Source organism: Barbatula barbatula (genome assembly GCF_947034865.1).
Source record: "Barbatula barbatula genome assembly, chromosome: 8".
In the NCBI taxonomy this organism is placed as follows: Eukaryota; Metazoa; Chordata; class Actinopteri; order Cypriniformes; family Nemacheilidae; genus Barbatula; species Barbatula barbatula.
In genome coordinates this window covers 17,758,621-17,782,022 of record NC_136771.1, presented here as the reverse complement: position 1 = coordinate 17,782,022, position 23,402 = coordinate 17,758,621, and the positions used below count along the sequence as shown (strand labels likewise).

At 38.7% G+C, this 23,402-nt stretch overlaps 1 protein-coding gene across 1 annotated transcript in view; it reads right to left on the bottom strand.

Annotated features, from left to right (window-relative positions):
• The window catches only part of adgrl3.1 (adhesion G protein-coupled receptor L3.1), an 85,535-nt gene that overhangs the window by 59,624 nt on the left and 2,509 nt on the right, over positions 1–23,402 (bottom strand). Inside the window, exons 2-3 of the mRNA XM_079462861.1 lie at positions 5,476–5,614; positions 1,604–1,817 (exon numbers count right to left, since the gene is read on the bottom strand). Of these exons, the coding sequence (XP_079318987.1) occupies positions 1,604–1,817; positions 5,476–5,590 (329 nt within the window). The 5' untranslated portion in view covers positions 5,591–5,614. The remainder of the gene's footprint in view (positions 1–1,603; positions 1,818–5,475; positions 5,615–23,402) is intronic.

Sequence of the window (23,402 nt, the reverse complement as noted above, 5' to 3'; positions counted from 1 at the left end):
GAAGCATTCATTCAAAGATTGAGATTATCTGCGCATGGACGGTGAGGAAAACGAGATTCTGTTTCCCTGCATTTCTTCTTTTGTGCCACGGGGTGCCAGGTTGTCGTCCCGATCAAAGTCAAGGTCAGACAGATAGCAAGCTGCGCTCTCAACGTTAGCCGGAACTGAAACCATAATGTTCCATTTTTCGCCGCAGATGCTCATGATGCTAACGGGGATCATTCTGCGTGGGTTCTGTTTTCGTACGCAGCTTCATCTGCGCAGAATGGAGGCAAAGCTGAATTAATTTGTCCTTCTGTAATGTTTAGGCCGTGTTATACAATGCTTTTAAACATTCGAGTAATTTCCTGCAGGATTGATACACTTGGTTTGTTGTCATACCCACAACACCTGCTTTTGAAACACAATGACTTTTTCCTGTTATTTCATTACACTTCTATGTGGTAATTATGTGCACAAATCAAAGTGTTGACAGGTCTGCCCTTAAACAATGTGCTCGGCTCAACCCACACGTGCACCCTGCAAAGTTGTGTTAGTGTCAACCGCATCTAAATTGTTATTCAGTGTGTGTACTGAATGCTGGAGGCCGACTGACACGGTGATAACTATCGTATGGACAGGGTCGCTGCTAAATTCCTTAATCAGAACAAAATGTTTGGGTGTGCACACCTTTCATTGTTCTTAATGAGTGTCCTTTAGCATAGAGATGGTTGTTTGGGCCACTTATTATAGGACCCAAGCTTACTTATTACTTTTTATTTGGATCACTTTCTAAGCGCTTCATAAAACAATGGTGTGCTTCATGGCATGGATGCTATTTAAGTGATTACTGTTGTTATCTTTAAAGTTAACTCAAACTTCCCATGACAGTGTCATGTTTGCTCAATTCTGTCACTTAAAATAAAAGTTAAGAAATATCGTGGGTAAAGTAAGTAATGTGTTAACTTAAGGAGGAATTATTCTGTTTTAAATCAAATAAAAAAATTTTATGAATCTTATTGATCTAGCAAAAATAACAAATCGTAAATATTACATGTATGATAAAATATTTGAAATATAATTCAAATACAATGAGCTATACAAAAATTGTATGTATATACAGTATTAAAGTACAAAATAGGGCTGTAAAACGATTCATCGCATCATGAATAAAAATGTGTTTACATAATAAATGTCTGTGTACTGTGCATATTCATCTTGTATTTATAATTACAAAAACATAAAAATACATGTATATATACTGTATTTTAAGATATTTACCAATATTTGAAATGCTTCATAAATGTTTATAATTATGTTTATTATTTTGTATATATGCATGCATGTGTTTATAAACACAGCATTAATATGCATGGTACGCAGACATATATTATGTAAACACAAACTTTTATTCTGGAATGTGACAATCATCTGATAAAAATCACCATAATCACATAATCAATACTACTTAATAATTAATAAATTCACAAAACATTTTGTGCACTTCAAATGTTGTGGACACAAATGTTGTTCATTTCATTTATCTGTAATGTGAACATTACAAACACAAATACATACACTGTAATACAAAAGAACACAAAGCATTGTGAATGTATCTCTATACCTGAGGCCCATTATCTTGTAGGCATCAGGAAGATAGCAGCGAGTGTTCTCCATCTGAGCAGGGTCCGAATCACAGATCTTGTCATCTGTGCGCCCGTAATTGGCGCTCTCGATCATAATGACATCCGTGCCTGGGCAGCGCAGTTCGATAGTATAACCCTCACATGACAACTCTCGACGCACCACAGCCATCTGCACTGGGGCCCGACTCAAAACTGTGAAAAGAAAAATATTCCATTTAGCGAACCATACACAATCTCTCATACTGTACATATAATGATCCAATCGCAAATGCATTGAGAGAAGAACTATTCTTTCATTACACAATATAAAGATCTCATATCCGTGCCAAAAAGTCACATTATCATGCTCGTAAAAAAAATCAAGATCACACACACACACGTAAAAAAATCAAGATCACACAGCCTTTACAGCCTCTCCTTTCCTGTTACCGTAGCAACACGTTCCATTCCCTTGTACGACGTATAGCCATGCATAGACAAACCAACACAACAAACGGCATTTTAATGCCTACACACATACAAAGACCCCGCCACACACACAGACTCTTGTGAAATTAATCTGAGGGATGTGAATGACACTTGACTGTCTGCATGAGTTAATTTCATATTCTGCTGCTGCCTCCGATTTGCATACGTACTGACAGAAGAGACAGCAAATAAAGCATTAGGGTGAAACAACATCCTCCAATCACGGTTCATGATTTAGTCGTCACTGTAATTGTTTCTGTCGTATTTTAAACGACAGGTTCATACACTCTTAAAGGCAAGATAATGACAGCACCAATGCCGTTCTCATACTAAGAGAAAGCAAAGGCCGGGAGAAACGACTTGGTGTGTGGGCGGGGCAAAATGTACAGAACTGAAATGGGTGTAATATAGGTTATTGGTTTAAATAGGATTTAGCGCAAGCAAGAAAGCCTGCTATCGAGGTGGAACTGTTTTTCAGCGCCCTTGAGACCAGTGGAAGGTGAGTGTGAGAGAAAAGAGGCAATCGATGACAGTGAGAAAAAAGAAGCGAGTGAATGAATGTTTGTATAGCAGAGATATAGAGAACATCAATGAGAGAGAAAAAGAGAGAGAGAGGCAGGGAGAGAGATACAGCGCGCGGTTGATGACCGATTCTAAAGGGACCAGTTCACCAAAATCAATCATCAATCAAATCATCAATACGTTCATTCATTCGGCAGACACGTTTATCCAAAGTGACTTTCAAAATGATGGGTAAAATAATCAAACCCATGACATTTGCACTGCTAATGCAACGTTCTGCCAGCTGAGCTACTGCAACATGTTATCACGTCGTTCCAAATATGTAGAACTTTTATTCTTCTATAAAACACCCCAAAAAAAAAGATTTGAGTGTCTGAGATCTCGTCTATGCAATTAAAGTGGATACGGACCACAGGCTGTCAAGATTCAAAATGGACAAAAGGACCGACAATCTGACTGCAGCTTATTGAAATGCAAGTCTTTATGCACTGAAATTCTTGACAGTTGTGGTCACTCTTAATAACTCCTTCTGGAGAGAAAGCATATCATATGGGTTTTGAAAGACATGAGGCTGAGTAAATGATGATTTAAGTTCCATTTAAGGACAAAGTATGGACACTTAAAGCAACACTTTGTAGTTTTTCGACCTTGAAATAATGTCTCTAAAATTATTTCAGTGGTAGAATAACTTTTAACTAGTCGAATTCTGCTCGTGCCGCAATCTGTGCAGCCTCATAGCAGCTACAACCACACTCTGTAGGTTCTGTGTTTGGGTCGGTACACAAAGGCCTGCCCATTCCCTGCCTGCGGAAGAGCGCAAAATGGTTTCCAAACAACGTTTCATTCGCCGGTTTAATCAGTTTAGTCACAATTTCAAGTGTATTGCGCTGCCAACGGGGATGCTTATACAGTGACATTATTTACGACACTTCCGTCAACACTTCGCTGATTGATTTTTCCTAATTCTCTTCCCTTTCCTTCTTTATAAAAAAAACATAAACACTTGCTAACCTCACTATTCTTAGCTTTTTATACTGTGCTAGGCTTTAATGGACTAGTTTGATGCACTTATGTATTCTGTTGCCTATGTTGTTATAATTGCTTCCAATGTTTCCTCATCTGTAAGTCGCTTTGGATAAAAGCGTCTGCTAAATGACTAAATGTAAATGGTAACAGACAATTGCACATATGAACCACATGGGGGAGCGATGAGCAAAGGTTCAATAGTGTGGCTTTAAAGAGATATTTCATCCAAAAATGAAAATGCTGTCATAATTTACTCAAACTCAAGTTGTTCCAAATCTGGATAAATTGTATAAAAATGAACACGGAGAAATATATTTGGAAGAATGCTTATAACCAGACAGATTTTGCCCCCCATCGACTACCATAAAAGTGCCCTAGAACTGAAAGTAATTTTTCTTAAACAGTTCTTGGCCACCATTGACTACCATGGTAGCAAAAATTGCTTTATACATTTCTTTTTTCTGTTGAACACAAAATAAGATATTTTGAAGAATGTAGGAAAGCAAACAGTTCTGGAGCACTTTTGACTACCATTGTCATTTTTCCTACTATGGTAGTCAATGGAGGCCCAGAACTGTTTTTTTATTACAAGCATTCCTCCAAATCTCTGTGTTCATCAGAACAAAGAAGTTTATACAGATTTGCAACAACTCGAGGGTGAGTCAATGATGACGGAATTTGTATTTTTGGGTGAACTGTCCCTTTAAGATTAACGCCTAAATGCAACCCCAGAGTAAGGCTCTTCACAGCGACGCCATTGAAGAGCCATTTTTGGTTCAGTAAAGAACCTTAAAAGAACAATTTCTGTCCGTCTGTATTTCCATAATAAAAAAACATTTTGCGAAACAAAAAGGTTCTGTGGATGTTAAAGGTGGAGCCATACAGACAAAATGGTTCTTCTATGGCATCGTGTTGCATCTTAATTCTAAAGAATTGTTTAAATAAAAAATCCTTTCTATACAATATTTCCACCTTTTCTATTAAAAACAATAACATTTAAAAATGCTTTCAAAAAGTTTCATGCAAACGATGGAAATATCAAACGCATGCATTTAACACTTGGGTTCATCGTGTTTGTAAAAACCTTCCCCAGCTGGCCAATTCTCCAGTGTCCTCTGAGCTCAAAGCGTTACGTTAAAGGTCCCCTTGAGGGACCAACATCCACAGAGGGTCACTCTCACGTGTGTAAATCACACACACCACACACAGAATGTCTAGACGGCTGCATCTCTGCTTATTGATCTGTCAGATCTTCTTACTTCTGCACTCTGTCTCCCTCACTTTTAACAGGTTCACACACATTCACACAATTTTTATAGTTATGGATCGGCTCATAAAATGCTTCGTTCACAGAAAAATCATTCAGCTATGTTTCATCATTCACTCTGGTGTTTCTCAAAATGGAGCCATCTATTAAAAGGCCCTGAGAGTTATTTGTGTTTGGGCGCCTTGGATTTCTCTCTCCAGTGTTTCTGTGTATGTGCGAAAATGTTTTGATACTAAAGGATGTGCGGCGGTTGTGAAATTCGGTGATTGCACATGAATCATTTATTGCTCTGCGTAGAGATGTCTCAATTAGCGCTTTTTCCGAAACTTTTAATAAGATGGAAAAACTTTGCGGAATTTCACTGAAGATTTGGGAGCCGCGCAGCTTGCTCTCATTTGGCTCGTCTTTATCTGACAGTCTACACTTCAAGGTTGGAGGGATACCTAATCAAATAAAAGCAGTAAGACATCTCATTTATCCATCTCTGCCGAAAACACCACAACAAGGAAATAATTGGCTTTTCTGTGTGCGTGTTTGTGTGTCTGTGTGTGTGTGTGTGTATCTTACCGAGTGTGACGGGTGTGAAGAGCGCGAAGAGGAAAAGTAGGCGTGTGGACCACATGACCACCGATGACCTCTGCAGTGATTCACAGAAGTTCTGTCTCGCGTACCTTACAGCCATGGAGCTCCTCTCTGACACGCACACCTGAAGCAAGACAAAGGACACACACATGGAGAATGTTAATGTGACGGCCACGTTCATTCTTTAAACATCATGAATCAAACCTGACCCCGATTATTTTCTTCAGCGTGCTGTTATGGATGATTCATCAGCGTACATTATTATTAGAAATGGCAAAATGTTTTCGTAAACAAAAATTAATAACTTTCTCCACCCCTGCGATAACGTTTCTCTTCTTTTGATGTCACCAAGGTCGTATAGATAGAGTGAATAATATATCGCAGTCTCACACACCATTATAAATGTGAGCGATAATTGTCACCGTTTAATCTAAAGTGCAGTCTCATTAGCCTAGCGCATCACACCTTATACATTTTCACATCTTCATAAAGCAGTCCGACATATTACCCGCTTTCCTCATTTCTATTGTAATATGCAAAAATCTCTATGCATGCATGCCGGTATGAGATTTTGGCGGTATAATAACCTTAATCAAAACTACCATTGCTAATGCAACAATAAAATGTGTTATTTCCAAATACAAAAAACTGCTATTCAACTGGACACAATACATTTCATTTTGAACCAACATATTGAACACGTGTGTCAGGCAAAAATAAAGGCTTTAAATAATAACCATATTCTTTCAAAAAATATATTTTTGTCATATATATATCAGACATAAACATTGAATTACATGATTTTATTTTTTATTTTTCTGTAAACACAGCTCATACCTTAGAAACGGTATGACAGAAACTTTTAGCGGTTTTGACTCTTTAAACCTCGGTATACCTTGAAACCGGTATTCAGCCCATGCCTAATGCAAAATAAGCAGTTTGACTGAAAGCTTAGGATTTGTGAGACTGACAGGGATGATCATGCTTAATTTCAACAAAATCATATGCCACTTGTTTTTTTCATCCTTTTCTGCCTAGTTCTTTTACTTCAGGCTGCATTAATAAATGTTAACGTACAGTAATTAACCAATAGTCAATTACTGTAACACGTTAAAATGACCGCAATGGTAAACAACAAAAAGTTAAGCGTGACTTGCGCAAACAAAAAGCAGAGAGTGATGCAGCCGACTCCAGATAATAGGATTCATCATATTGGTTGACACTCTCGGTGGCTTCTGAATCATGCCTGCGTAATGAAGTCAATGAGATTGCGAAACAAATCTATAACATTTAATAGAGATTATTGATTTTTGTGTGTTGTTTGCCCGTGCAGCCGGTAAATCACCCGTCACCTATGCTTGCAACAGAAAAGAATGTGCGTGTGTAAATGTGTAACAGTAAGGACGGAAGCATGACGGCATAGGATAACAATACCCTTGTGAAGAAGACACATGTGCCTCCTGCAACAGTTAAATGCATCAACCCCCACCTGCACAGATGGTTATATATGGCCCGCAAGCACAGAACATCTTTACCTTATTAAAAATAAAGCACTACACAGGCACTGTCTCATTAAACTTACATAAATGCTCAACAATGCCACTCGGTCATAATAAACAAACACTTAGGATGCCTTCCTTTGTACAGTACACACATGCATGCAGCAGTGTATACTTTTTCTGTTTCTTTGTTTCATGCCTTCATAAACACACTTGAGTGATTGATGGCTGCTTAACATAAGTGAACAGGAGGGTTTGAACCAGATGTCCCAGATTATAAACAGGAGCATATGGACATATGCCACGGTACCAGTAAAAACTGTGTGTGTGTGTGTGTGTCTGATCAAATGACCATGTTATTATGCTACGAGTAAATTCCCGGTCAAATGAGTGTGTATCTTGCCAAACGGCTATGAACTTCGCAGCCACCAAACAGACAACGTTCGAAAGCATGTTGGCTTTTGTCGGTTCAACATACGCATCGTGTCACGCCATTCAATCGTGTGTATACAATCACAAGTCTCCTAGTAATTACAACATATGCTCATGCTACTAGTCAAATCCACAATTATTTCGTCGCGTGATCCAGATAACCATATGCTGAAAATGAATCACTTAATTACTCAATTAGCTATTTTAGCATAACCAGTGAGTGGCCATTCTAGTACAATATTGATGAATCAGCCGGTGCCCTTATTCACTCTTTGGCTTCTTAGGAGCTTAAAGGACTCATGATGCGTGTGCAATCTGTAGCTGGAAGAAAGTCAACTGTCCAATCTACGAACACAGCAAACATAAAAGCCTACAGATATAGCTGGCAGTGCATTGTATAACAGGGGTGTGGTTTTCTGCTACTTCCAGATCATTTCCATAAAGTTTAGAAAGGAACAGAGATTTTGGTCAATTTTATAAGGAGAAACAGACACAAGCCTAAATCATGGCATGTGTTTTTCTAGGCTTCAGATATAGGCTTCATATTTCTTTTTAAAAAGCTTTCCTGTAGTTCAGTGGTTAGATCACGGCGCTAGCAACGTCAAGGTCTTGGGTTCGATCTCAGCGATTTCACATACTTAGAAACAAATATCTAGTATAATGCAATGTAAGTCATTTTGAATAAAAGCGTCTGCCAAATGCACAAAAAAGTTTAGGAGCATCAAAGTAATCACTGTCAAAAAAATGACATAAATAGGGCCGTGTCCGTGTGTGTTGAATATTGTATATGACCGATCTCAAGATACCGTACACAAATGTTCAATTATACAATGATTTATACTGAAATAGTGATTTTATCGGTTTATTTAGCTAGCATCAACAAAACCGCCTACACTTGAAACTATGTAAGTATGCTAACCAAGATTTGTTTTCCGCAAATGCAGGCGGTCAATTCCTTGTGTGTCTATCAAACATACAATATGAAACATTACAGGCAGATAAATGATAGAAAGGATTTGATAGACACTGACAATTCAAGTTACAGGCAATGATTCATTTCCTGCAGTCCTGAAGTTATTCTACGAGTGCAGAAGACTGCATTACAGTACAGTTTGTGCCGATATTCGATCCCTCCCCCAGCGCACACGCTCGCTGTCACACTTGCTCTCTTTCTGATCATCTATAATACCATATGGCAGTTTTTTTACTTGATTGTGCCGCAGGGTGCCGTACGTACTTGGTACAGTTTGGGTATAAAGTATGGCACAGAAACGCTCGCATGCCACAGTCTCGTTCTGGCAATTTGTGTCTGGAATGGCATGACCTTACGAGCTCCCATCACCCCCTGCAGCTCTGCGTATCCAGTAATGAGAGAAACAACCTCTCTTTCTCTCGATCTCTCTCTTTTTTTCTAAATGAGCGTCTGCCCGAACCCCCAAATCAGCGAGTCTCACAGTAATGACACACAATTAGAAAGACACACCCCCCCCCCTCGCATTCTCTCTATTCCTCCCTGTCTCTTTCTATCTCAATCAATCTACCTCTTTCTGTCTTGCCTGTTTTTGTGCCTCAATTTCTTCGTCATACATGTTTGGTGACACGTAGAGGGTGAAAAGGCAAATGACTTCTTTTTAATGTTCCCCTTCTCACAATGAGGGAACAAATAACAAAATTCATACTGCAGCATTTTCATGGTCATTTTGAAATATATATCGAAATGCAATACGACACAACATGACTATTAACTTTAGACTACACAAACTATGCTCAACAATTTGAATGAAATTTTAAGAACTGTAAAATAATCATGTGTAGCAATAAGGGGGGCAAAAACCATCCCCATCATGTGAAAGGAAATGGGTAATTTAGTATTTTACCAATGTGATTCTTAAAATGTGGGATTATGTTCTTTCATCATTTACTCACCCTCATGTCATTCCAAACCTGTCTCACGTTCTTTCTTCTGCAGAACACATAAGAGGATATTTTGAAGTATGTTGGTAACCAAACAACTTTGGCTTCCATTGACTCCCGTTGCATAAACACAAAACCACAGCGACATTTCTTAAAATATCTTTTTTTGTGTAAGAAAGAATCATATACAGGTATATAAACAACATGAGAGTGAATAAATACTTGTTTTTTATTTATTGATAATTTAATTTAATTCACTAGCTCCTTACTAGTGGTTTACAATGAATGGAAGGTCCATTAAATGCCCAAGTGCGATGAATAACTTCTTTTAAACTATTTATAGGTGCAACTACTAAAATTTAGGTAAGCGTTCAGGTGAGCGTCTAGCCATGTGGGGGTGGTTGACTCATAAGGCTCTGTTACAGAGAATCCTAGCTGGTCGTGGCACACTCCTACCGGCTTGTGCATAATTTGTGGTTCAAGCAGCTATTCAAATTGTTCAGCACTGTTATGCACTTGCCGAAGCTGTAAGTGTGTCCAGAAAAAAAACGTCAATTACTAGGGCTTCAAAATATAACACAATTATCGAAATATCGCAATATGCACATCGCAATGGCTTGCAATAACTCAATTATTTCAATGCAACAAAGATTTCTGTATGGACAAAGTGTTAGGTCGATGCAGATAGCAAAGAGACTGGCGAGAGTGATGTTTATCCTCAGAAAGAATAAGACATTTATTTTGGTTTTATAATTCTTAACTTTTCAACAGAATTGTACAAACTTGTATATCGTATATCACATTATTCAGTAAGGCATAACATATTGTTTTTTTCTTCGATATTGTGCAGCCCTACCCATTACCAACCATTTCTAGTTCAGAGGCACCAAAATAACAATCATATTTCAGCTCGGTCCAGTGTTATGTGGCCCCGCCCCCAGCTCCGCCTATGCGCTATCTCTCGCTCACTTTTTCTTACTAAAGACCAGAAAAACTTTAAGGGGAGTTTTTGATTTATAATGATGGCGCTGGTGACTTTTTGCTCTGATAGAGGGCATGTTTATGAAAGTCTTTCTGTGCCTCAAAGAGTCATAAATCTTTATTCATTTTCCTCTATGTTTCAATAATTCAGAATTCAGCATGCTGAAATCACTATTAATCTCAGAAGCGCTCACACGCACACACAAGGGCTGGTTTCGGCTCCTCTAGCCTTTGCTCATAATAGATTCTGCGTCTGTCTCTGGCTCACTCTTCATACTGCCAATACGACTGAGCCTCTCTGATTTATCTTTTATTATGTCCACAATCTACTTCTAAAGCACTGCGCTCCCTCTTTCTCTCTCTCTCTCTTTCACACACACACACAGATGCTACAGTCTCTTACCTTGACTCCTACAGTCTCTAATACATACCATATGCACAAACACAGAAAGTAACAAACTGAATCACTGACTCCGAACACATAACATGGCGTGTATAAAGTAGACGGAATATAATGAACTTGCTTTTATATATTTAAAGATTGTGATTTAAACTACTGTAACATATTACATATACTGTAAGCCAATACAAATTTGAGGCGGAAGGAATACCCATAAACCTTTGAACAATTTTGATGTTGTCATGTGAAGTCACTATTAGAAGTAGCAACAATGTGGACCTGTTGAATTCAGCCCATTTTAGCCAATTATTTGATTCTTGGAATCTACTACACTATAAAACATCCCTATTTGTGTATTCGTTATTAAAGTGCTTTGTTCTAGTTTGCTCTCTCGTGGGCACTACACTGGGCAGAGTAGGGCACTGGCACAGTCCTGTCACTCTACATTAATCTTCTAGTGCCAGCTACAGGCTAAATGTTATTTCCGCCTATGGCTAATATGGCTTGAAATGAATTTCTGTAGTGGGTTTAGAGAGATGCTGATAGTGATAGTACTGCGGATAAAGTCTAAACAGCATGGCTTCAGGTTGTGCAAAGAAGCTAAAGGCTAGAGTGGGTATCTCAGGGCTAATATGGATTAAAGTTATGCTTTATGGGCAGCAGTGGCAAAAGGTTAAGGTGCTGTATAGACTTGCTTTAGGACATAATATATTGTAAGGCTGCTCCTGGAATCCTGGAAGAGGTCTCTGATAACTGGATGTTGGAAATGCTCCTTCCGTGATTATTCTGAGCAACAAGCAATTGTTTGCGTAAATCATGAGTCAATCTATAAACAATTTTGTTCACAATCAATGTACGCAGAAATTCATGTTTCAAGAATAAAAGACCATGTGTGTTTATGTATTACATTTTTTCTAAAGACGCTTTCCACGCTAACAAAAACCATTAAAAAATACTACCGTCATTTTCTTGATGTATCCGACACCACTGTTGTTGTATCAAGGTAGTGGCATTCATTAATGTAATAAATGTAAATAAACGACAGAATATGCACTGTGAATAGCCTTGGGGTGGACTGACCATCTGTCCAGGGTGTTTCCTGCCTACATCCTGAAATGCCATCTGAAGAATAGATAGATATATTGTAAATAACATGGCAAGATGGGATGATTTGCAAAGCCACGAATAGCATTGTGCTGTAGAATTTAATTATTGCCAATTTTCCAGAACACTGCCTATACTATATACTGTGTAAGACTTATAGTATACACTTTACAATCAGGTTCCATTTGTTAACACAGTTAGCAACATTGTTTAAAAAACTTTTATTTATTACTATTTTTAATCAATTTTAGTCAATGTTAAATGAAATGTTACTTAAACTATTATTAAGTGTTGTATAACATTTGTTTGTCCACAATGAACTAACATGAACGATTGTATTTCTACTGTTGGTATTGAATTGTATTGCTATCAATTAATATTAAGAAAGATTTAGAATTGCAGTAAAATATATTGTTTATTGGTAGTGGATGAATGAATTTATTTTGGGTGTTCCCTAGAATAGGGTGACGGAAATCGAGAAATAAAGGACATTGTGGGGAGATAACACAAAGAGAAAAGGTTAAACTAAAAGAAAGATATTAAACGTAATATTATATAGTATAAACGTGATATATTAGTTCTAAAATAGAATTCACATATACATCTAAAGGTAAAACATCTCTATCAGTGACATATCTAGGCTTCTTGTTTTGTTTTTTGAACCCAAACCAAAATGCTGATCTCAGGTCGGTCACGCTGGCTATCTTATTTTGACAAATGATCTTGTCATCTCATTATGCAATACTAAAACTGCTCAATATGCTTGGCCTGATTCAGCAGGATGGAGCTGATAATTAAGGCCATTTCATTAATTATTCAGTATGAATATTCACCATTGTGGATTTGAGTGAAGTGGTGAAATATTTACGTGTTTTCTCCTCCAGTACACTAATATTTTATGCTGGGCCTAAATTTATCTTTGACTGCACACCGTATGGCACAAACAGAGAGAGCGAGAGGTAGATATACAAGGACGGAAAGCTTTGCTTTTCAGGCTGCAGAGGCAAGGCAACAAGGCAAATCTGACTCCAATGCTGACATCACATCCCGTTTACTGAGATGCCTCCATCTGCTCGCTTTAAAGGGAAAATAGATGTACCGTGTCCTTCACTGCCTATGATACAGTATATAAATATCAAACAAATATCTTTAATAATTGTCTCTTTCTTAAATTGTCCATTTCTACCATTACAAGAACACAGACAGCCGTCAAAAAGTATTGACATGGTCCTTGCTAAAGCTCACTTCAGTTTGATGTATTTTAACATTATAGCCTTATAAGATATTTATGAAAGCAGTTTCCTTCGCAGGAATCTACAATCGCATCGGCTGACCGAGCCGTGATGCAGCAAAGCTGCCTGAAGTTTCGGACGCCACCAAAGACATTAAAAACAGTCAGTAAAATAAAGACGAGTAAGCGAGAGAATACTCAAGAAGTCCTTTCAAAAGTATAAATATCCCACTGCTTCTCTTTTTCTGAAAGTGAATATGTGTACGGTGTCAAAAGTTGGGCGGCGTTTGCGCGACTCACCCTCACACATACGCGCTTCAAAGACTGTTAGAGCGAAAGCAGCATCCGTGTGATGAAATATTCAATGCTGCCGCTGTTTCTGTGTGCAGACGGAGCGCAATGCTAGGCTAAATTATGCATAATACACACACCCGCATGCAGACACCAGCACTTAACAAAGGGATGCTTTAAATATATGTCGAAATCTCCAAGACTTACTATGTATAGCTGGATGCGGTTAAAGACCGTATGGGGACATATAGCAGCCCATATGGTATTAACTACAGATATTATAGAGCAACATATACAGCTTTTGCTATTAAAAATGAAGTGTTTATTATGCTCCCTCCGTTCATCTCTAATCAGGTTGTTTTTCTGTTGCTGAGCAGTTATTGTTAATAGCGAGTCGCTCCCACGTGGAATACATGGAGTCCAAATGCAGCTCTACCCTAGAGTCCTGCTCCTAACAGCAAATACTCTCATAGTCCCTCAGCAGGGCGTGTGTGTGTGTGGAAGTGTGAACTTGACTTCATGTCGTCCCTGTCACAATGGATGTTTGCCTTGGACAGCTCAAGCATAATTCCGTGGGGTTCTGCCTATCAGCCGCAGAAAAAGGCAGAATAAAGAAAGCGAATTAAAAATATCAAAAATGACATACACAGAGGGAAGTAAGTAGAGGTTTACAAGTAAGTGATTATACAAGTAAGTGCTTCGGCGCATTTTTGCGACAACACACTTTCATGCGCACACTGCTTTTGTAGTCGAGGGTCTGTCTGCACTTTTTGTTTAGACTGTCTCGCAGGAATGGATGTGGCTCGGCCTCATTGTTTTGCCAGTGTGTGCGTGTATTGTTTTGGGCACAAAGGCTTCTGCACCCCTGGCAGATACGACTAATGCAGCACAATAGGACTACTTTAGCATTTAGCTCAGTGGCCTGTGAAGACAGAGGTCTTGACAACCCGTGCGAGTATGTGTGTACGAGCGTGTGTGAACTTGGAAACACCTGCCACTAGTTTAAGAGTGAAAGATGCATCCTGCCTTTCAAATGTCATTTTGCTGTACCCACAAACACATTCAGTCAATTTCCACCGGTTTGACAGCATAACAAACAGCAAGTTACACAATTCAAATGTCAAGCATTACATAGACGAGTGATTCCCAACAAGGGGTATGTGTAGCCCCCCGGGGGTGCATTTGCGGGTTGCAAGGACTACTGATTTTGTTTAGTTAAGCACGTTAAACAGATGTTTAAAACTTTTAAGTTAAATATTAGGGCTGCCAGAAGACTACAAAAATACGAATAAGAAAATCCTTACCCCACCAATTTACAATATATACAGTAATATAATACATTTGTGTGTGATACTCGTAGCAGAACATTTTTCGGAACTGTTTTTCATCCAATTAAATGACTTTCTGATAAGAGAGATGAAATAATATATATTTTTAATTGTTATAATAACTAATATACAGTATAGCAGGAATGAACATGAATTTCCGAATGGAAACCAAGTTCTCCAATGACACAACATCCCATTGTTGCAATGTTATGTTATGAAAGAATACAAGGTATGCCCCATTCATTTAATAATGTTTATGCCTCGTCTAAAATGTATCCTTGCGGCAAGTATTTTGTGATTTCCAATATTTAAGACACAAGATGTGAACATGCATGATATGCACAAGATATTAATCCAACTGAGAAAATTCTCTGATTTAAGCGTTTATGTGCGTAATTTTGCATTATTGTTTACTTTAGATCTCCACATCCCCTTCCAATCCATCTCAGTGTTTCCCATACAATGCATTTACCATGTATATTTGCGGTCACGTTTTTTTTATCCATACCTGCTAATGACTGTATCTGTGATCGAATAACTAGTGGTCATAACTAGTTCTCTCCTTCCTGACTTGGTGTGAGTGGAGCGTGGCCGCATCCGTACCCTCATCTTCTGTGTTCGCATGCACTCTCTTCCGATGAGCTCCAATGCCCTCGGCATCTCGTATTTAACAGTCACTTGCATATAATATCAAAGAAGCGTTCGTAATACAGCAACACATTTTCGAGAAATGGCAGACGGCATATAGCCGCTCTTTAAGATGTACTGTATTGTGATTTTGTACGAGGATGTTGCGTTTATAAATCAGGATTTTAGCAGCGGTTAAAGTGACTGCTGGTGGCATCCCATTGTAAAATACAGTATAATGTGACGGATAAGAGAGTAGAAGAAAGACAGATAAGTGCTAACACGACGACGTCACAAATATGCTAATTCACTAGCGTCACAAGTCATTTGCCAAAATCCTATGAGAAACGCTGAAGTTCTATTTGAATCGAACTCAATCAAATAGTTTTGTTTACATGAAGGGTATATGTCCGATAAAGCAATCGATTCAGAACCTAACGGATTATTTGGATATCATGTAAACATACTTTGTGAAACAAACTCTTTAAACGCCACTTGGCCAATCGAATTACAGCACCGACATGAACTGTTATGGCTTTATAATTCCTAGTCCTATGCGCCGCAGTTAATTCCCGAGATATTAGTTACCTTTACACCTGCTTCAAGTTCAAATCAATACAATGCAGTTAATCCAATACAGAAAGGTTTGTTAGATATAGAGCACTTAGCACCCTAGCTTCAGTGCACTAATTGCAGAGCCATTCCCCCCCGAGCGCTCCGGTGTTAAGTATCTCGCTCAAGGGCACGATACTAATAGAGAAGGTCTGCGATCCTTCTCTCCGCTTCCTGTGTCACTCATACTTCACCCACAGTTTCCTTTGTTACCCTGACCCTTAACTATTATCCCACCAACACCCCACAGCGAGGACAGCATAAAAGCGAGCAGATCAAGTCTTTGTTAAACAGCATGTCGCACGTGGGTGGATGCTGATGCTGATTTTCGCGGTACACAACCGCACGTTACCTTTCTATTTACAAGCGGTCATTTAAGAACACATCCATTTTGTTTTTTATTGTCTCTTAAATGTTCATTTGAAATCTATGCATCAGGTGTATACACATGGAATGTATATGCACACACAAACACGCACAAGTTTGAAGAAGAGCAATTCAGCTTTATAACAATCCACAGAGCTTTTGTTTAATGGCGTCTTTCAGTGTGTAATGGGTTTGAAACGCTGGCGTCTGTGTGCATGTGCTCAGACGACAGTGATGAATAAAGCTGCACTTCTTGAATGCTGTTCTAACAAAAATATTGTTTCAAATGAATATGTTTTTTTTCTGCATATGGCCAATTCCAGCGTTATGGATGTGACATTTTCAGTCAAAACTTAAAATATGTACAGTATTTGGAAAGAATGTATTTATTAGCAATATATTGAATCCATCCATCCATCCATCCATCCGTTTATGCACGGTTTCTGTTTAAATGAGAGAACAAATCATGAGGTATGCATGTGACGAAAACTTTTTTTGAGAGACAATACACTTTGTACGATTTTGGTGAATTAACATAAACAAACCAGAACTAATACCCAACAAATGGAGAAGAGATAGCTCTTAACAGAGCATGGCTCTTCATGTGCCCATTTAGAGGAATATGGACTGTTACGGATGTGAAAATTCACTTACCTGACTATGGCTTTAGAAATTACTTTATAAACTTTAAGAGAGACTTTTTCATCTTAAGGTTGACATTTGCATAGACTTGCCCACATACAGCTATCCTTCATTGTACAGTTCTCATTTTCTGTCACTAATTCTGTCCATAATTTATCTATTTACATCTTTTCGTATACTTCTGTACGTGTGCATGTGAGGAGTTCAATTCCGAAATGAGATGAGATTTTTTTATTGTGCATTCCAATTAATATCAGACTGCAGTTGGTTTGTTTTGATTTAAGATTTAAGATGTTTTGATAAAAAAATACTAACACAATAAAACACGACAACAAAATAAAAAAACATTATTTTTGAAACATATAAATATATTGACAGCATCCTCCGTGACAGGAAAAATGTGGGAGAAACAATATGCTCCACCATTAGAAGGTGAATATCAATGCTGCCGCCCAAACGTTCCATTTTTATATTGAAGCCTCCGTTCTGACAAAACAGCGTGGCATATGTCATCTATTTCCCTCCATATATCCTCTCTTGTCCCTCTGCCTCTCACAATGGGTGGTCATGTTTCCCCGTCTCTCTCTCTCTCTCTCTCTATTTCCCTCTGTAATTGGGTGTATTATGGGACTGGAGGCAATGAGCATCATGGACATGGCTCAATGCGCATCGAGAGAGAGAGTAAGAGAGAGAGAGCAGAATGCTACAGCAGCTTCAGGCAATAACATGAAGAGATTGCGGAGGAGAAAGACTACGCTTTGTCCGAGAGAGGAAGGGAGGCGAGAGAAGAAGAGACAGAAGGAGAGGAAAGTATAGAGATAAAGACAAGCACAGGATCAAGAGGAGAACATTATCGTCTCTCTTTTTCGATCCAAAATGGACACCTTGGGTAAAAAGGCACTTGATCTGAGGATCTACAATTTGGAACTTTCTATCGGTGCTCACTTACACTTTAAAATAATCCCAGAGAATGAACTTCAAATATCAAGCGCCATTATACGGCACGGAGAGACCTGAGCAGGCTCTGAATATATCAAGCTAAACTGTGGAAGCCACGGGATATAAGTTAATGTTGCTTGTCGTGCTCCTCCGCGCATGTGCGCCCGTGTTCATGATATAGGCAACAGCGGTGCATTCAGTTCCCTCATGCGTAAAATTAAAGAGTCATATCCTGGAAACAGCACAAACGTGACACGCACACACACACTCAGCCCTGACACGGCACAACTAATGTGGGTGTTGGTCCATTGGTGACCAGTCAGCTGTGTGCAACCACGACGATATGGCCAGGACACCTCGATTTCACTTCTTCATTATGTCACACACAGTACCTAACATTCAATACACACGCGCACATGCGCGCACTAAAGACAAGACAAAACACCACAGCCGGCCAATTAGGATACCAGGACCGGGACCACAAATCAAACTCCAGCGTTTTAAAGGGAGGTCACAGAAAACAGGTTTTGATGACGGTCCCTTGCTGAGCAGCAGCAATGTGCTTTTCGCTGAAATCTCAGTTCCCACAAGCAATATAACACCGTACTATAGATGTGAGCGAATGACAGCGAACTGTTAATGGAGGCCAAAAACAACCCCTCAACACAGTGAACGGAGGCAAACACACTGGAAGTGTGTAGTCTTCACTCGCCGGTTTAATGGCTAATTAGGCAAAAACCTGGATGAGAACCGCAATATCTCTGCGGCCCCATAAAACAATATAATGGACTCTCTTTCATTCTCTTTGTGCGTTATGTGCTTTTTCCTTTGTATGTACAGAGCCACGAGAAGTCTATGTGGGGAATATTCCAGAAGAGCAGCAGTTATTTAAGATTCAAACACAAGGATAACAGATGGCTACCAGAAAAAAAAACGCACACGGAGTGAAGGAATATGACAGGAAGAGCTGGACCCTCTAAGGAGAGCCAAATCCACAGCTTAGTGATGTTTAAATTAACAACAGGGCTCTACATACCAACCACTGTCACTCATTCAACATCAAAACGCAAGTTAACTCGGTAAATGTGTCTGGTTCTGGTCACGTTTAGGCTCTGTATACAGACGCTATGGAAAAAGCATTCAATCCAAGTTTGTGACAGTTAGGAAATCGTTCTCATGCTTAAGAGAACCAAGTCGGCTTACAGAGCATGATATTCTTAAAGCAATAGTCAACAAAAAACTAAATTTGGTGATCGTTTACTCGTTTAAAAGTAAGTCATTTAAAAGTAAAACACAAAAAACAAATTTAAGCTGAACGTCGGCTTCAGAAGACAATTTGTTATACTCTAAGTGATTTTTTTGAGCATTTTGTTATCTTTTCAGCATTTCAAAATGCTTCCTTTTCAAACGAACATCATACAAAAATAACAGGGCAATTACGGCGTTATAGATTTGACATTTTCAGTCGAAACTTTAAATGACCGGAGAATGCATTTATTACCAATATAGTGAACCATTTGTTTATATTTGACTAAACCCCTGATGATGGAGTCCACACGTCAGAAGGTATCAGTCTAAACTATTTTAAAAGAGAGGGAAATTATTGCATTGCGAATGTGACAAAAAGGGTTTTTGAAATGCGACCTACTTTGTGGGATTTCTGTGAATCACAATGTTCAAACCAGAATCAATGAAACCTAACAAATGGAGAAGGGACGGCTGTTTTTAGAACATAAAATAGTTATTGTTTTATAATATATACAAATTTTCATGTCCCCATGTATGAGGAATATTGTTTGTTCTGGATGTGACAATAAACTTACTTAAATATAGAATATTATGCCTATAAAACAAAACAAACTGCTTTTTGATAAACTTTTGTGAGGGAACATGAATAAAAAATGACCTATATAGATAAATCATTTATAATAAACACAACAATATTCCATAAGAAAATACTAATTCCCACGGGGCAAGGTTCCTGCTGTAAACTCCTCTTATAGTTGCGTATGAACAATAAATGTTTAGAAATAAAATTACTCCGCAGTGAACAAGACCATTCGTATGAAAACCACCCATTGCTAAGCTAAACACTTCAAGCTATTTTTTTCACTTGAAATGGCCCTCATTGTCCCAAGGCTGAAAAAGGAAACAACTGGATATTGAAGTTTCCTGTGCCATTCATTACTGATTAAGAAAAAATGCTGCCATTGACTTCAACAATAAGCAGTGCCAACACGGCCAGGAGCAATCGATGCAGCGAGCAACCAAACTTCAGGGTGATCAATCAATCGCGGGCCTACTTTATCATACCGACTGCTTTACTCTCCCTGAATCTGTCACTATACCGCAGGCCTGAGGGCAGTCTGAGAGACCGGCAGACAGAGAGAAGACATAAGGATTTAGCATTACTGTCATACTGAGCTACATTCAGAAAGAGACTTGCATCTAAAACAGTGAAGTAAAATGACCTGTTGGTCCTGTTGATTTATAACACAGAAAGTCACGTTTCAAGGAGAAACCTAACAGCACTGCTTTTGTTTTTCTTCTATTATTTGGATTACTACGAAATTGCTAACAAAATGACTACAGTCTCTAAAAGATGCAGGTCAACCCATAATAAAAACGTTGTCATTGTGGGTTTCAAACCAGCATGCTGTTATTTGTTCAGTGCGATACAAGAGCAAAATATTTTGAAAGACACTGTCTTGTCTTACAATGAACGTTCATACTGAGCACCAGGCTTAGAAAAACACAAAGCTTGCACACAACACACACAAACCTGCATTTTCAAATCACTGCGTTGAAGGCCATACATTTTTTTCGCTTGTATATGTGTAGTTAACAAACCCTAAACGTCATTTTTTGATTGCAATCCCAGGCTAGGTGTGCGTTATGGGCATAATCAGTTAATAAATAAATGACTCAGATTTGGATCTGTTCCTTACACAAATCTTTAGCAACTGCAGTCAGTCTTTCTTCGTCCATGTTGAATGAATAATATTCGTGATGCGCAAACCTTCCTTCGAATGGGATTTCTACGTTGGCGGAGCTGTCAGCCACAATGCCAAAATAGAATATAGAAAACAATGAAAACCGTTTTCAAAATAAAATCTGCCAGCTGGTTTGGACAAAAAATGTTTAGCGTGTGTTGCGTTTTTGGTTAGTACACGGTGTTGCAACTGTTGTTGTTGTAAGATGACAGCCATTCTTTTACATTCAAAAATAAAGGTTTAGGGTAGTCTCAGACGACGCCCACGGACCATTGGCTAAACGTCTGATGCATACATTTCTGGAAACACTTCAGCACGTTTAAAGTCGTCATCTGATTGGTTGAATTTCAAAGGATTTCCGGGAGACGTGCGTGTCGCGTTCTTTAACAGTCCGCCTGGAAACAACACAAACCCGTCTGATCCAAGAAGTAAGCTGTCATGTTTTTAACGATTGCTATATGAATTCATCACGATCGACTCACAGCGTAATTCTTAAAAGTGTGCGAAGTTCACTGCATAAACTTATAATCATTTTGTTGCTGTTTACTTTTGACACGTTCGTGAATTTACACCGGTCTTTTACTGCGGGGACATTTCAACCCCTATAAACATGACTTACGGAAGCCGTGAAGTGCCAAACAAAACAACAAATCGCAAAACGCAACACCAAATCTGAAAACACATTAACAAGCCATAAAGCACAACAACAAATCCGGAAACAAAATAACAAATCAGAAAACACAACGACAAGTCAGAAAACACAACGACAAATCCGGAAACAAAATAACAAATCAGAAAACACAACGACAAGTCAGAAAACACAACGACAATTCGGTCAAACCGGAAAAGGTAGGTCTTTTGTGTGACCGGGTAGTTACTGCTGATTGGACGGAACCCCTGTCAATCAAGATAAACAGTCAGGTGTGTTTTTTCATAGAAAATAATGGAGTTTGTTCAGCACTACTTTCAAGAAGGACATTCATATGGCGTGATTCTAGATATGCTTCTAACATATCATGATATTAAGATCAGCTTGCGCTCTATTGAAAGACACCTCAAGAATGCAGGTTTATTCAGACGAAAAAACGATTCCCTATTAATCGATGTCAGGAATGCTTTTAGAGCAGATGCAAAACACCAAATTTGAACCCACAATAAGGATAATACATTATATATTTGTGTACACTGACGCCAGCTACTTCTTGTTATTCTGTGCCGCTAGCTACAGAACAGTACTTCCTGTTTATCTTGATTGACAGGGGTTTCTTCCAATCAGCAGTAACTACCCCGGTCACACAAAAGACCTACCTTTTCCGGTTTGACCGATTTGTCGTTGTGTTTTCTGACTTGTCGTTGTGTTTTCTGATTTGTTATTTTGTTTCCGGATTTGTCGTTGTGTTTTCTGACTTGTCGTTGTGTTTTCTGATTTGTTATTTTGTTTCCGGATTTGTCGTTGTGTTTTCTGACTTGTCGTTGTGTTTTCTGATTTGTTATTTTGTTTCCGGATTTGTTGTTGTGCTTTATGGTTTGTTAATGTGTTTTCAGATTTGGTGTTGCGTTTTGCGATTTGTTGTTTTGTTTGGCACTTTACGGCTTCCGTAATGACTCGACACAAAACGAAATCAAAAACCTGTCAGTTATATGGCCTCTTGGGCGGGCCTTGAATAAAGAGAGTGGCGATAAGTCTGGCTACGCGAGACTAGGTTTAGGGACACTAACTTTAAACTGTTCACTAATGCAGTGGGTAATGCAGGAGTCATTTTTTCACAACGGTTTTTACTGTGCACGAAGACAACGCTTTAAAGAAAAAACGAGCAAATTTTACAAGCAAATTTTCTATTCATGCAAATACGTGTGCTGCAAATCCTCACCACGAATAATTGACTTCCCACAGGTGCGCGTCTCCACTGCTAACTCAACTGCACTCTGTGTATTCAGCCGTCACTGACTCCTGCTTATGTAACAGCTGCTATAATTCCGCTTAGAAAAGTTCAATAAAAAGCGTATTAGTTGGAATAAACGTTTGATTAAGTCACAATAACAGCAAACCGGTCAACATAGATTATACAAGCAAATGGTCAATACGCCATGACATTTCATTTTTGGTTTGTTGCTTGAGATATTCTTTCTGATAGAGCTGACGGTGTTTTGCATAACAGGGTTTTGATATTGCCAAAAACTGACAGGGCCACATTTGTCTTTGTCACGCTGTATTTAAGATTCCAGCTCAGTCACGGGTCTTTGGGATTGCGGAACTCCATGAAGCTGTTGCTGAAAAAATTATTGTGAGAAAGCAATGTTTGATGACATCATCATCACTATTTTTGACCTGACTTTAGCTTGAAGCACTTCGTGAGCTGTGACTCATAGCATGCTCTGAACATTATCAGCGCGGGCATACACGAAAGCCCTCGCACATTACACACACACATTACACGTCCTCTTTCTCCACACGGAGACAATAAGGCAATATGTCTCTCCAGTGATCACTTAAGGCCCCTAAAAACCTTTTAACCTCACAAACGGATGAAAATAAAAGCATATGCGAGCATA